This window comes from Falco peregrinus, chromosome 5, assembly GCF_023634155.1.
Source record: "Falco peregrinus isolate bFalPer1 chromosome 5, bFalPer1.pri, whole genome shotgun sequence".
In the NCBI taxonomy this organism is placed as follows: Eukaryota; Metazoa; Chordata; class Aves; order Falconiformes; family Falconidae; genus Falco; species Falco peregrinus.
The window spans coordinates 14574880-14590066 of record NC_073725.1 but is presented as its reverse complement, the minus strand read 5'-3'; the positions used below and the strand labels follow the sequence as shown (position 1 = coordinate 14590066).

Genomic DNA, 15187 nt, shown 5'->3' with positions numbered 1-15187 from the left:
ACTTCATTGCTCTGCAGCCAATTTTGTTGATTAGAATCATTAGGATATGAGAATATAATAGTTAATGCGCTGTAACCAATCTGCAAATGTTAGAAAATCTGCAATCATATGAAACTAATTTTAAGTGAAATGGGGTGGTCCACAAATTACAGGCAAAGGACTGCTACAGTAGGCATGGAGAAAAGCAGGCAGGAAAGCAACACACAGACCCACACCCTGCCCCAGACAAATGGTGGTTAGCAACTCACAAATCAGAAGAGAACTGATGCAAAGTGAATGCTGACTAAATATCAGCTGTCTGAAGACTCACTCGGTATCAGCTTTGTAGGGTGTCAACATTACTACCCTTGCAACAGCCAGCAGGAGGATGGCCACTGACCACAGGGCTACCTTCAGTTTGAATGGATGTGGGGGTGTGAGATTGCTGCAAAACCCTTCTGTGAGGGGGAGCTATTCAGCCAGTGAGGTCCTGGGGAGCGACAGGTCCCAGTGGCTTCCCTCAACAGCCTGCCTCACGGAAGTTTTTTCTCACCTCAGCTCTGACGTATGCCGCTTGTGATATGCAGCTACATGGAGACTTTGGGGCACAGCTCCAGATACTCCAGCAAGAAGCCCATTTTGTCCTAAGAAAGCAACAGTAGGAGTATTCACGTGCCTCTTCAAAATACCAAGGCAAAAATTATTAGTTAGCAAGGCTACAACGCAAAAGCAAACACAGACTCTGCGCTGGGATTCCTGTTCTGGTTCCCCCTGCCCTTTAAATCATATTCATGTTTGGGAACAGAGAGAAACATAATGAAAATGAATATACAGAAGTAGCACTTGCCTGAAGGTCCAATGCTGTACTGTGATGCTTCACTCATTTTTCAACCCTCCCGTTTCTCGTCTGATTTGTACAGCAGTGTTTTTCTCACCCCACCCCTCTGAAATTGTATTATAATCCTGCCTTGAGATGCTCATCTATCAGCCCATCACTCAGAAAGCAAGCCATTTATCCAGCTGTTCAAATATCCATCCAGACCTCAGGAGGATGGTGGGGACCAGGAAGGGAGAGGAGAAGCAAGCACTTTTCCTAATGCTTTAACACTGGTTATAAACTATGGAGGATGCTAACATCCATCATGGAAACGTCTCACGCTCCTGCCCCTTTTCTCCTCTCTTCCCAAAGGGCTGTACAGAGCTGTTTTTCAAAGACAGCATATAATTTAGGGTCTCCACCTAAAGGAGAACTGTGCAGGATCAGGTCCTAAGTAGTCAGTGTGTTACCCCAGCAGTGAAGTCAGATTCTGATCTCGGGGAAAATGAGTGCAAGTCCAGAATAAACTACTCCCCTCACCGGAGCAACAGAGGTGTGAGTATCATCAGCCCCACCCCTGCCACGCACTCTGCCCAGCCCAATGCCATGGCAGCCACCTACATGTCCCCTGCCTGACTCCGCTTCCTCCCACCAACATCCAAGAAAAGCCGTGCCCAGAAAGCTTCCCTTTGTGACCACCTCCCTACTACTTAGCAAAGCATGCACCTGTTAGAAAGCTATTATCAACAGATCATTCTCATCAAACACACACAAAAAAGGATTCTCTCGAGTAGCTTGCTGTAAGTGCAATGTCTCCTCCTTCACCCCTTCTGAACCACCCCCTTCCTTTCCCACCGACCTAACTCACAAAATGAAAACATCTTAAAACACAGTAAATTATTTTATCCGCTCCAACCCCTTTATCTCCTATCTGCTACTTCAGCCTTTTGCTATTGGGGTGCAGTAAAATCTGATTTTAAACATGAAGCTGACACTGTAGTCTCATTCTCTTCAGCCAAAATATGAAAAATATAAAGCTACCCATATACACATTTTATGACAGCAATAGATAAATCTATCACAATAACGATTATGACAAATAAAAAGCAAAAAAAAAAAAGATCAAGGAGAAAAAAAATCAAGGAGGTTTACAGCAGTTTAATGAAGGCTCTCGTACCAAAACTTGAACTCAAAGTTACAGTCAAAGTTTCTGAAAAAAATAACTTACAAGGAAAAGCTGATGAGAATTGCCCACCTAGCCATGGAATTAACTGCAGTTTAATGCTGTGCTTAAATACTCACCACACAACAGAAACAAATTTAAATCACGACCAAGGTACACACAATTCACTTCCATTCTGTTTTCAATTACATGTATTCAGCATGTAATTTAATTTCTGGAAGTTACTCTGAAGAACACAGAGGTTTCTTGGTTTTTTTTGTGTTGTTTTTGTTGGGTTTTTTTTTTACCACTCACTGGAAATAAATACCATTTAAAGAACACACATGGAGTGCAATAAAATGGACACTTAGGCATTGGTACAGTCTAGTCCTCTTCGGCCCTCTACAAACTACAAGACAAGAAGTTTTAAACCACAGATAGAGTGGAGAGCAGGTTAGAACTGTACAGGTAGTGCAACAGGTTATGTACTACACAAGAGCACATCTGCAAAAGGTCCCAGGAGATTTTTGTTGAAGATGCAGCGTATCCACACCAGGTATATCGTGAAGGGCTTAATGTTTTCTGAGAAGGTATGATTCTGATGGGACAATATATAAGGCATGTAAGTGTTTTCCCCTTGCTCTTGTATCCACACTTCATATTTCACTTCTCTGACCTTGAGATACTTCAGGTTCCAGGGAATCTGCCAGGACACGACAAGTTTAGCTTCGCTTGTGCCCTGGACAGAGGCTTGACACTTGGCATCCCTCACTTTGCCAGGGTAGAGGCTACCAGGCCACTTCTGCTTCTTGGGTCCAGGCTTAGATTTCACAGTCTGCCTGATCACATGGATGAGTGAAGGGATGTTCACCTTTGTGTCCTGGTAGGCACGGAACAGCCACTCAGGGTTGCGGCAGCAGAGGTGCCGTGGCACCTCTGTGCTCTTAATAATGCGCTCTTGCTCAGCTTTGTCCAGGTGAGCAATCCCACCCTGATCCCAGGGTCTGTCTGGGTAGGTAACGGTGTCTTCCCTGTCAGTGTTCTGCCAGGCAATGTACTGCAGGTCCATGCCAGGAAGGGTTGCCAGGGTTTTGTAAGGGGTATAGTGTTCAGGGTTGATAGCATAAGGGAAGAGCTCCACCACTGTGGCACCTCTTGGCAAGAAGAGAGACATGACTAATTGGGCCCCATGCATGCTGACCAGCATGGACGCATTGCTGATCAACCGGACGATGTCAGAAAATGAATGCTCCTCTAGAGAGACAGTAATGGTTTTCATCTGAAACTCCTGAGCAAGAGCCAGGATTAGTTCTGCCTCATTTAGGATAAGTCTGTTGATTGTTCGACTGAACACTACGATGTACTCCTCACTGGAGCTTTCCTCCAAGCTGATGTTCAGCTTGTACATCATGAATTTGGTGAACTGCCTGATCTCGTTACCAGAAACCAGGATGTTAGCCTTCGGCCCTTGTGGCTGAACAAATCCGTACTGGTACCAGGTGGTGATTTTAGACAGTCCCACGTATGATTTGGTAAAGCAGAGGAGCCTGCCCAGGGTTTTAAGCTGCTCCCTGAGGAGCGGCTGCTTGTTACTCAGTAACTTGTAGAGGTCAAAGTGAACACCTTCACTCCACCCTTCCATGAAGAAGAGCCGTGCCTCCAGATCTAAATCAGAGAACTGCTGCATGGTGTAATAAATGGGGAGGAGGTCGTCATGAAAGACATGCATCAGGTTGTCTGGGTTGAACCTGTTAGCAATCAGCGCCACATCAGGCACAAAGACTGGCTTTGGCATAAATTTCAGCGCAGCAGCTGGAAGCTCCACAAAGTTGAAGTACTGAGTGTTGTGATCTTCCACGGAGGAGAGGTCGAGCAGGGCCGGCTGGAATCTCCGGGACCCCAGGTTGGGCAGCATGACCGAGGAGTTGCTGTGAAAGTAGATGAACTCTTCAGCCTCAGTAGAGTAGCAGAGGGACTCAAAGCGGCAGATGCGGTCGGTGTGCATCCTGCCAGTGCACACCATCCTGGTACCGTCCTCCACCAGTGCCTGGAGAGCTGCATGGTAGTCGATCTGAGCCTGAGAGAGTTCCTGAGACTGACGTGTGAGGACCAACTCCTCCTCGACCATGAAGACATGCTCTCGCAGTTTGATGTATTTCCACAGCACAGCAGCAAGGACAGACACGAGCAGGGCATTAAACACAGCTGCTATGTTCATTCTGTAGTTAGACCCTAGCAATATGACAGGTGGGGAATGCAGTGGAGAGGGAACACATCATTAACGCTCCTTGACATGGTGAGGGCAAAGACCTGCGGAAAATAAAACAAGGACCCATTTAAACATCAGGTTTACAGCTCCAACATAAATCACACTTTACGGACTATTCAAGAGAATTTAGGCTTTCTTCAGTAATTTTTCCCCTCCTTCTAGGGAATGAGGGAAAAGAAGAGCACCAAAGCACTACCCAAAATTGTTAAAAAAAAAAAAAAGCTGCTCTACAGTAAAGCTTCCCCTCTCATTTTCATTCTACCCTTTTGGAGAAGAAAAAGTAAAAGAGTTTGAGGATGAGCTCTGTGAAGACTTGTCAGAAAAAATGGTGTGTTCCCTGGGACTTTGGCTCACCATGCTTTTTGCAGACCACTCCAACAGTGAGAGGAAAGAATGCCCTGCAATCACTGGGCCACTTGTGCAGGGCTTGGCAGACCTAGCTCCTTCTCTCAATCTGCAATAGGCCTTTTGCATGGCTGTGAGTACCCAACTCTGCCTCCCATCTTCACTGTGCGGATAATAATAGTACAAGGGGTATTGCCAAATATAGATTTTGCTATTCCAATATACGCCGTTCTAGTATGAAATGTGAGACAATGAACATAACATTCAATTCCATTTTACTGTGGGGGTGGGAGAAGGACTTGCAGGTTTATGGATTGCCCTGTGGGAGACTCCCAAGTCACTCAGTTGTTTCTTTGGCTGCAATCTGGGATCTAACGCTAGCAGCTGCCATCGTACTCCAAAAGAAATATTGGCATGGGAGAGAGAAGAGCTTTGCTCTTTATACGAGGAATTGATGTGTCATTAAAGTAATCAAACCTTCATTTTGTGAGAGTCTTGACTTGCACCAGCACAGCCAACTCTTATACAAATGGGAAGGTAATATACTTGAAATGCTTCTAGAGTTGGTGTTTTCCCACCCCAACCTATGAATCTTTTCTGTGCTGCTCCAAGGCCTCCCTGTTTCTGTCATGGGAGAGATCCTACCACTGTTTTCTTGCTATGTAGAAATACTACTGGTTTATATCAGAGTATTGATTATATTTTCAACTGTGAACTTAGATTGAGATATTGATTCACCTACAGTATTTATGGGCACCAATTTTCATTATGCATCAAGCTTCACTCCTAGTCAGGCTGTAAATAATTGTAGCCATGACTCATGGGGAACTTTAGGAAGGGGAATTTCTGATTGGTATATACCTGATTAGACTGTTCCTAGCTGCAGTTTTTAAAGGCAGCAATTTAAACTTTCCTTGATGCATGTTTGCAGGGAGGGGAAAAACAGCAATGTCCCAAGCACATGCTCTGACATCCCAAGCAGCAGTCCTTAGTATTTTAACTCAGAGACACTTGTTCTTACATGGCAGAGGGGAGGAAGACAGCACGGCATATTTAGGACCAATGTGAACACCTCTTCTACCACCAAGGGAGTTCTTTTGAAAAGAGATATTGCAGCCTAAAAGCTTGATCCTGCCATCTTGGAATTGAACAGAGTATCATTCACAGAATTCAATGAAGTTAAAGGGATCCCTACAGCTTGTGAAATCCCAACAGCCTGTGGGAACCCTGTCTTAGGAAGAACTGAATGTACACGGGAGACTGAATACCAAAGAAGTGCTAGCTGTAAGCCACACAGATTCAAGAGGTGGTCTCTGGGGATCTGAGCAACAAATTCATTTCAATTTTAGAGCAGGTCTAGTACTCAGATGAAACACAAATGAAGTCCACCTCCTTTGGCAAGTGGTCTGAAAAACTGCCTCACTTAGCAACTCCTTAAAAGCAAGCAGTAAATTAAAAAGGTGTTTTGATTTCAACCATGGAAAAAGAAATGGGAAGAGACACAGAGTGGTCATCTAATTACCAGGGCAGGATCAGCCCTCCCTAGACCACTCCCAAAAGATGTTTATCTATCTCATTCTTAATAGTCATTCATCTCTTCAGCCAGTCCCTAGCAATAAAAGCATGAAGGACAGTGATAAACTCTTTCCTAACACTCAGCCTTTGTTTCCACCACAGCAATCTAAACCTGGTCTTGTCCCAGCTGCCACAGATCCCCTGCACAGATGAATGATGCCTGTCACATCACCTCTCAATCCCTCCTTCCCTATAACAGGGGATGACTGCCGCTCCTCATGGCTTTGCAGGTCTCAACCATGGCTGTTCCATGGACAGCCTTTAATAGAAACCTACTGGGGCCAGCAGTCCATCAGTTGGTTAGGCTCTGCTAATGCAACCAAACCAGCTTTCAGGAAAATAATTTTTTGATGGGGACAGATCTTAAGTTATTTTGTTGGTACCAGACTTTCAAAGCTTCATTTTACTTCTTCACTATCTTTGTAAGATAACTAACGATATCATCCAACTCTCCACAGAACCTCTCCACTACAGACTTCTCATCTTGTGAGCACAGCTTTTAATGACTTTGGCAACAGCACCAAGGAAAGGACTGAGCCTAAACAGTCAGGTCCTCTGCCACAAGCTCGCATTTCAAATGAAGGCCAGTCTGTGGGCATTGTGCAAGTTAGCTACTGCAGGTCAGAAGAACAAAGCACCTACAAGTTCAATGGAGCCAATACAAGTTGCAAGAACTTGGCAGAGGGTGAAAGCCGAGAAGCCTCTTTATTATTCCAGTACAGCAGGGGAGTGTGTGGGTGTTTCAAAGGCATCAGAAGCCAGCAATCCATAAAAACACCACTGATACCACCTGCATTTCACAGGCATCTCAGTGGTGGAGAGCTTCACCGACTACTACAAACCCCTTGAGCTGAACAGGCCTCCTTAGAAACAGCCTGTTCTGATGTTTCACCCCTGACTGATTTTTTCTCTCCCCTCCAGCCCCAAGGGAAAGGTGTTAAGAGGCACTTCAGAGATGCAGCCTGATGGATGCAGCCAGTGTTCGGATGTTGGCAATTTTCATGTTGAACTCTGCTACAGCAATACCTGCTAAATGGCTACAAATGAACTCAGCTATTTAATAAAAATTACCTGCAAGGCCCTCCTCCATCTCTCAGTGCAGCTCTCACTTTCCTGCACTTAGCTGAAGTATGTGCTTTAGCTAACCAGGTGTCAGGAATGAATGTTAAAAGCTAGCAGTGCTAAAGGAATCTGTCTTCACTGCTGTTCCTCATTGCCAGTTTACAAATCCTGGATCATGCTGCTTGGCTGAAAGCTGCTTTTGATGGAAGTGAACAAGTAAGTGGACAGGAAGGGGTGTCACAGGCAGAACTGAAAGGGGAATTTCACATGTACTCGGGGAACTATCTTAATTCCTAGCCTATTTTCCCACATTTTATCATCCACCTTTTCTTTAATCTGATGCTTTTGGTGAACACAGACCTTTGAGAACTAAAATCTTTGGTCCTTCAGGGACTGACAGAACATAAATAGTAACAAACCATCCTGCTGTTTGCTTTTACATACCCAGGAGAGCCTGCAGCCAGGGGGTAAAGGCAAACAATCACACCATGTCCCCTGGTTCCTCAGTCCCCCAAAGCTAAGATCCATCATTAAGTGTTGTCAACAGGACTAGTCCTGGGATGGGAAACTTTCCCAGGAGGCAGCAGGTAACTCTGAAATAGGTGAAAACATTTAGTCTTCCACCTGAAGAGAACTGCTTCACAATAAAAGGAACTTTCATTACTGAATCTCCCTCACAAAATGGGTCTAGAGCTGCTGCTCCCCTCCCTCCAATGACAGTGTCATTGGAAAACATCTTAAGAACTGAAAAGCACCTGCAGAAGTGGCAGGCCAGACTCACTGCTACTTTTCCTTAAGAGCAGTCTTCTGTGCTGTTTATTTCTACATATAGGTCAGCATCTAGGTTGTTCCACCTCCCCAGTTGCCCACAGATTATTTCCTCCCCACATCTACCACACTCATCTACCCTCTCACTTCTCACAGTGACACTGGGATCACCACAGCTTTGTTCCACATGAGCAATATGCCCCAGTTACCAAGGAAATCGCATGGACTGACATTTTTTCACTCTCTGCTTTGAAGTGCTAAAGCACCATCCTTCAGCATCAGAAGACACAACAGCTGATAGACTAGAGCCTAGCCAGAAGAGACATGCATGTAAAAGTAGCACAGAGCTTCTGACTGCCAAGTTAGCAAAGGGCAACGATGCCCCCTGGAAGGGGATGGCATAGGATGGGACAGGAGGTGCCCCTGAGGACTCCCGACAGGAGCAGGCTGCAGAGAAGGAGCAGGATATGAGTGAGACAGAGCAGCAGATTTCCCTGGCAGCAATGCTGACAGGGCACTGGGGCAGCTGACTTGCAGCGCTGCACGGTCAAAGATGAGGAGTTCAACAAACACACTGGCATAGGGGTAGCTCAAGACCTTGCAATGGAAATAAGAGCATGTCCTGGGGCTTGCAGCTCAGTCTCAACGGATGCCACTCCAAAAGCTAAGAGCCTGTGGGAGGGACTCTATTTTTGGTCAGCTCATCTTTGCTCTTTTTCCAAAAGAGATCACAGGTGTGAAGAGCTTACCCCATTCTCTTCCTCTACCCCCGCTCACTTAGCAAAGGGGTCACAGCTGCCTTCTCTCAGCCTAGCTACTGCTTCTCTAACTAGCACTGACTACCAGCGAGCAGGTAAAGCCTTCAGAAGTATGCATCTAATGTGTTCAGCTGGCACTTCTGGCAGAGACCTCAAGCATCTTGCAGGTCTGTAGTACTCTCCTGGAAGTCTGGACACAGTAGCGCCTTCTGCATGTTAGGTGCTGGTCATGAGGATGTTTAAAACATCCTCAGGAAGCAGGAAAGCAACAGGAAGCATAGATGGAGACACTGTTCTTCATCTCTGGTTAACAAGTTATGGAGATCAGAGTGGGTGGGATGGGACAGATGAATTTCTACTAATAGACAGCTGGCACAGAGGACTGTTTGGATCCATTTAAGAGACCAGCTCTGTTGTTCTTTTTTTAATTGTGAAGCTAGGGTAGGATGAATCACTACTTTAAATCTATTAATACGATGGACAATGTTTTACATCTTTCTCCATTTTAAAAATTACAATCTAGGTAAGCAGTTGGGAGAAAAAGCTACAACACCCATGCAATAAAACCCAAATAAACAAAGACACAAACATACACTACTAAGACACACACACACCCCCCCAAAGGAAAAAAAAACCGCAAGAGCTTGATTAGGGAGAACAAGGGTCACCTGGGTGACTAGCATGTCTAAAGGGGAACCACCTAGTTCTGCAGATATTAACAAAATGCGAAGTGCTGGTTTGTCTACTCAGGCCTTAACAAGCTTTTGTTACTAACTGCCCAAGCACTTTTCAAGCCAATGCTCAGTTTTCCAGAGCTACAGCAGCCTAAAAAGGCTCACAAAATGGAAAAAAAGCACGAAGGACAGGCATTTCCAGAGAGCATCACCACTCTGTGCACAGAGAGAAATGCCTCTACACAGAGGCCAGCTTGGGTTTGGCCCAGCTGACTGGCCCCATGCAGAGCCTGCCAGTCATGGCAGCAGTGTCCAAGCAGAATCATCTCTGTAGCTCCCAGAAATGCAGCACAACTAGAAGTGGAGTGGGGCTGCTCCTGCCACAGGACAGGGAAGGAGCTGGGGCAGAGCCACATGAGCAGGAAATGGGCAGGGGACCCTGACCCTTATTTTTATTATGGCACGACAGTGGGAGGGGTGGGAGCAGATATTCCCTCCTTGAGGACATTTTCCCCATTAGCACTCCACTCTTTAGCCCTGGATCCATCTCTTGCTAGACTGGCTTTCCAGGACAAGCAGGAAAAGAAAAGCGTGCATACACAGCATTTCACACTCCCCCTGCAAAATGTCTTCTGTTCTTTCTCCCATCCTTGATGCAAGAGGCTTAGCTAAGGATGCAGTATATGTAACACATGCAGTTTTAAATACCTACTTCATTCATGCTCAAAGCAGAAGTTGCTAGAAGGCAAGTTTCCCAACTGGAAGGAGGGGGAGTTAAGATTCAGCAGCCAAGAAATGGCTTTTATTCTCATCTCTGTCACAGATTCCTGCAGAACTACAAGCAAGTCAATCCCCACAGCCCAAAAGGCTGTTATCATCTTATTCACTGTATTTATTTAATGAGATACATACATCTTTCACAGTACATATCACATTAAAGAAAGGATGGTACACTGAATGATTGATATACTGGAACATTTTCTTTGTAAAAAGCAGCCAAGTGTAGAAGTGCTGACTTTTGAAACAGGAAAAGAGCAGATTCTCAAAGGGAGCAAACCCTGCAGTTAAGGACACAAATATCACTCACAAAGCCTGATACAAAGAGGGGATATGAAAAAATAAGAGTATTTTAACTCTGTAGTCTCAAGTAGAATTTTAAAAAGAGCTTTATTCAGAAAAAATAAACTAAAATATAACTATATTTTAAAAAAACCTCAATTGTCTCACAAAAACCTCAGATATCTATAGACAGTTGTGCTCAAAATTACGTTTATCTTCAGTTTTTATGGTTAGCGTAAGTGAGGAACAGAAAGCAAAACTGTAGATCTTTCTATGTAAGACTGCAACCAAGGAGACTGAGGGCCTGTGCAATGGTCTCTATTGCAAATTTACCTTCAATATGAACAGGAGAACATTAGTGGCTACTGGACACCTACCAGTTATACTTACAGATAGAAAATTTAAATTTTCTTCCCTTTAATTTCAGAGTCTGTGAGAGCTGGGACAGGAAGAGGTCCAACTTGACTGTCACACTGACTAGCAGCCATTGATTTAGTATTTGTTGATACTGCTGTGTTGATCTATGAAAGAACAGGTGAAAAAAAATAATCCAACACTAAGCAGTCAATTCATATAACCAAGCCACAAAATTAAGCTAAAAGTATGAAATTAAAAAGAATACTTCCTGGGCTTTTAAAGTGCACATTTGCAAGATCTCTTCTCCATCCAGAATGACATGGTGCATGAAATCCTTTCCCCCAACAAAAACTAACCCTGATCTCCAGAAAATTCCCCTAAATAAGATGTTTTCTGATAAACCAGCTTGAAGTGGGAGATGTAAGAAAAACAAGCTAAAACAGAAAAAGAAAAGAAGAAAAAAAAAGTATTTCTCTCAGCCCTCACGTCTTCACTTTCTGACAGTCCCAAGCCTAAAGATGAAAACCCAAGGTACTCAAAATAACCATGGCTACACCGGCGGGGGGTGGGGGTAAGCTTAACAGAAAGGGCTCATTCCAGCTGATCTTTGTTCACCTCAGTATCCCACCAAATGTTACGCCAGGTTATACTGGCATTAACAGCACTGTCATATGAGTAACAAAAACTCTCCTTTTGCCTGGTCTCTTGCTTTTAGCCCATAAGCAAGATACCTTTGTCAGAAACAAAAATGTGTCTGAGAGCAGCAGGTTTGTTTTACTTCAGTGGTCTACCTAGAGCAAAGATGGAGCAAGGGTAGCTGAAGGGAAAATTTACTAATGCCACAAAAGTGAATTTAAAAGAACATGATGCAAAATCCCAAAGTACTGAATAAGATGAACTTAAGTCACTTCAACTATGCCTTTTGGCTTTAGCTGCCATTTGTTAATCCTCTGTATTTTATCTATCCTTTCTTTTCTCTATTCTCCAAGGGAAAAAGTACCTGTGTTATTACCTGTGTTATTTGGATACAGGGACTGGTGCTTAGCAGCATTTACAGCCTGAGCTCTCCCCACTTCCCACCAGTACGGTGCCTGACACCACTCCTGTGTGCTGCAAATTCTAAGCAGGAGTTGAAACTGTTAGGAGCACAGCACAGCCAATAAGAACAGTGAAAAAACCTCCTTGGTTACCACAAGCTCTGCATTTGCCTGTTTTTTGAGAAGGGTAAAAAAAAAAAGTAACCCCAAAGCAGCACCTGTCCAGTAAGAAATAAATTTCTGAAAACCTACAGAATTTAGTCCAGATCAAAGATGTTTTCTCCGTGAGACTTTTGTTTAAAAACGATAAAGCAAGCCACCAGTCAAACAATGAGGGACTACAAAAACCTGGGATTACAAGTGAACTACTGACCTCCTTCCCACACATGCACAGCCATAGAGGAGAGATTCAGTGTGAAGTTGGGGGGGGAGCAAGGAGAGAGCATCAAAAAACATGTTAAACCCCTCTCCCCCCGAAGTCCACTGCAGCCAGGAGTGCCAACAAAACTGAATTCCGAGCCATATGTGATCGGCACAGCAAACAGAGCACAGTTACAATAACATCCAGCAAAGAAACAGTTAATCAGAGCGTTTACAATCTTTTTAATCTTGGAAGTACTATCACTGGTAGATTAGTGTTTCAGCACATGCACTCATACCTGGTGTTGCTAAATGACAGGAAATGCTATCCAGTGCCTCTTTCACAGGAGAAAGAAAAAAGACGACACCTCAAAGCTATGCTTTGCAGGGGAACGAACACTCCAGTCCTCTTCTTTCCCCACCACCATAAAAGAAAAAAAATCGCATCTAACAGCTCTCAGCACAGTAACCCGTGCACCATCTGCAGACTGAACTACCTTTCTCCCCCAGGTCTGAGCATGCTCTGTCTGTTGGCAGTGTCCTATCGCTCCAGCTGGCTCACCTCAATTTGTTAGCCTCCCAGAGGTCAGCCTTGCATGCAGGATGATTTGCTGCAGTATTCCTGCAAATCCCCAACGGGTGGCCACACTGAAACAAACACCATCGTTCTGTTTCACAAAGCTGAGCATGTCTTCGGAGGCAGACGGCAAACTGGTTTGGGGAGGGGGGGCCATGCATTTTAGAAATCCTGCTTTTGAATATCATTAATGTCACTACTACTCCAAACACTTCACACAAAAGAACAAAACAATAGAAGAGAATGGAAAAAAATGCTCCTTGCTAGAGGACATGAAAGCCATTTGGCATGCTTTCTAGCAATTCCCTTGGCACCAGGGAAGCGATTTCCCAGCTGTGATGGTCAGCAAATGGCTTAGTATTGAACAAGGTTGTGAGTGCCCTCCTTCAGAGATTCCTACAGGAACAGTATTTTCAAAATGAAGTTATCTTTTATGGTGGAAACAACTAATTCTAAAATACAAAGGCACAAAAATGAGCCAGAAGCTTACAAGAGCGTCTCTTACTGCATACAAGCTGAAGGTCATGGAGGCAAAAGTGTCTTACATCAATCTTCTTAACAGAGATTGAACCTGTGGGGACTGAGCAGCTTCTTGAAGATGGCAAACCAGGTGGTACTGACTGGGCACATTTCAAGTCTTAATTCTGCAACTGGATCTACACGCAGGATCAGAAAAGTGGCCCAGCTCTCCCCATGGCACTCACCAAAAGCCTTATGCCTGAAAGTCACACCACTGAACACAGTTACCAGGAGCAAGATCCCAGCCCTGTAGGGACAACCTTGCAGATAGATCACAAGCAAACACCAGGCTTGCTGCAGCTGTTTGTCTGTGTATTTTCAGGATACATCTTGTTGATTATCTGGGAGGCTTTTTTCCCTTTAAGTGAGACCTAACGGGTGAAATAAGAACGATGAAAAAGAGGAAAAGTTCTCTAACACTCACATGTACACACATGTCTATACATTTAGAATTGCCTATTTCATTTGGAAGGGACCTACAATGATCATCTAGTCCAACTGTCATACAGATACTCTCAGATGAAAAGTGAACATTCTACATAAAGAGAAAGAGAAAAGAATACCTTGGTTTCTGCTTATGGCAGGAATTATCCTCACTGCCAAAGTGAAGAAGTTTGAAGAATTTCAAATGGCTCTGCACTGAAGAATGTAGTTAGGTAAGATATGGGTATTCAAAACTCTGATCTAGGAGAGCCTGGCACCTACCAGGGCTTGCATGTTACCTAAACTCTTGCTCTAAATACGCATCACAGACAAGCTGGTGGCTCCAGCTTCTTACCCTCCCCGAATCATGCTGGAAGTCATCTGAGGGAGGGGATAAATGGATTTACAGCATCTGTGGTGGCTCACTACACTGTGGAGTCACACTGCCTGGGCTGGTTATTGTTGACGAAGTCTGCAGTCACTCTATCCATTAACATCCGCTGCTTACTGTGGGACCCCTAGCCCTGGGAAACCTTCTGTTTCTGTGCAAGGAGGCGAACCAGCCCTGCCAAATTAATGTGCGGTGTGACACACTGAAGTATTTGCAGGGCAGTGAGGGGCAATGCATTTTGAATCACAGCAGTAACAACAGAACACAATACCAATTACTGCAATACCCTACAACTCTTGGGGCAAGGATCCACCAGCATTTCAAGTTATTACAGGTGATGGGTCTCTCATTCACCAAGTACCCTGACCTTACTGAAGTCAGGCCTCCTCCCTGGGTAAGGCCATTGCATGGAGACAACCTGCAGCCTAGGACGGCACTTTGGCATCTCCTTCTCCTTCTCAGGACTCAGATCCACTGCCTCAAAACAAGCATGTCCCTCACCCAGCTTCTCCTGTCTGCTGTGGCAGAGGCAGCACTTTCTTTGATATAAGATGGGTTGTCCTGAGGCAGAGATCTGGCAAAACTGGGAAGCACAAAGCAGCCACAGGAATACCATGACTTGTCCCATGCAAGGACACAAGACTGCTAGCCTGAAAACACCTACCGTCAGAGCTGAGAAATGTGGGTGTCATTCAGCATCACACGTGCTTAGAAACACAGTAATACCACAGAATTTATAACCTTGTGTTTCTGACTGCCAGTTAATAGCCAAATACGGAAGAAAAATAAGCTGCAAGAGACAAAGAATAAACCCAAATAACATTCTGTAAAAATCGACAAAAGATTCTTGACAAAGCTAGATCTTCAAAAACAAGCCTGCCAACGTGATGAATAAACACAACTGTTGTATCTACTAAACTAAGGCATCACAGAAGTAAAATAAGACAATTTCTCATCTCTTGCTCTGGAGTGCTGCTTTTATACATCTGCCTTCTTGGTACAGAACAAGCAAAATGGTTCTGACCCAGCTGGAAACATTAAAAATCACTAGGGTC

General features: G+C 44.5%; 1 protein-coding gene across 8 annotated transcripts in view; it reads right to left on the bottom strand.

The window, feature by feature from the left end:
- Positions 1–1939: 1939 nt before the first annotated feature.
- Positions 1940–15187, bottom strand: part of POMGNT2 (protein O-linked mannose N-acetylglucosaminyltransferase 2 (beta 1,4-)) — a 32767-nt gene continuing 19519 nt past the window's right edge. For 4 of the 8 annotated variants that reach the window (XM_055806440.1, XM_055806442.1, XM_055806445.1 and 1 more), the window contains 2 exons: positions 10859–10989; positions 1940–4268 (listed from right to left, as the gene is read on the bottom strand). In XM_055806440.1, coding sequence (XP_055662415.1) covers positions 2440–4176 — 1737 coding nt within the window. In that variant the 5' untranslated portion in view covers positions 4177–4268; positions 10859–10989 and the 3' untranslated portion in view covers positions 1940–2439. Of the gene's footprint in view, positions 4269–10858; positions 10990–12521; positions 12738–15187 lie in introns of those variants that run through there. The other 4 variants (XM_055806444.1, XM_055806441.1, XM_055806446.1 and 1 more) reach the window with 2 other exon arrangements.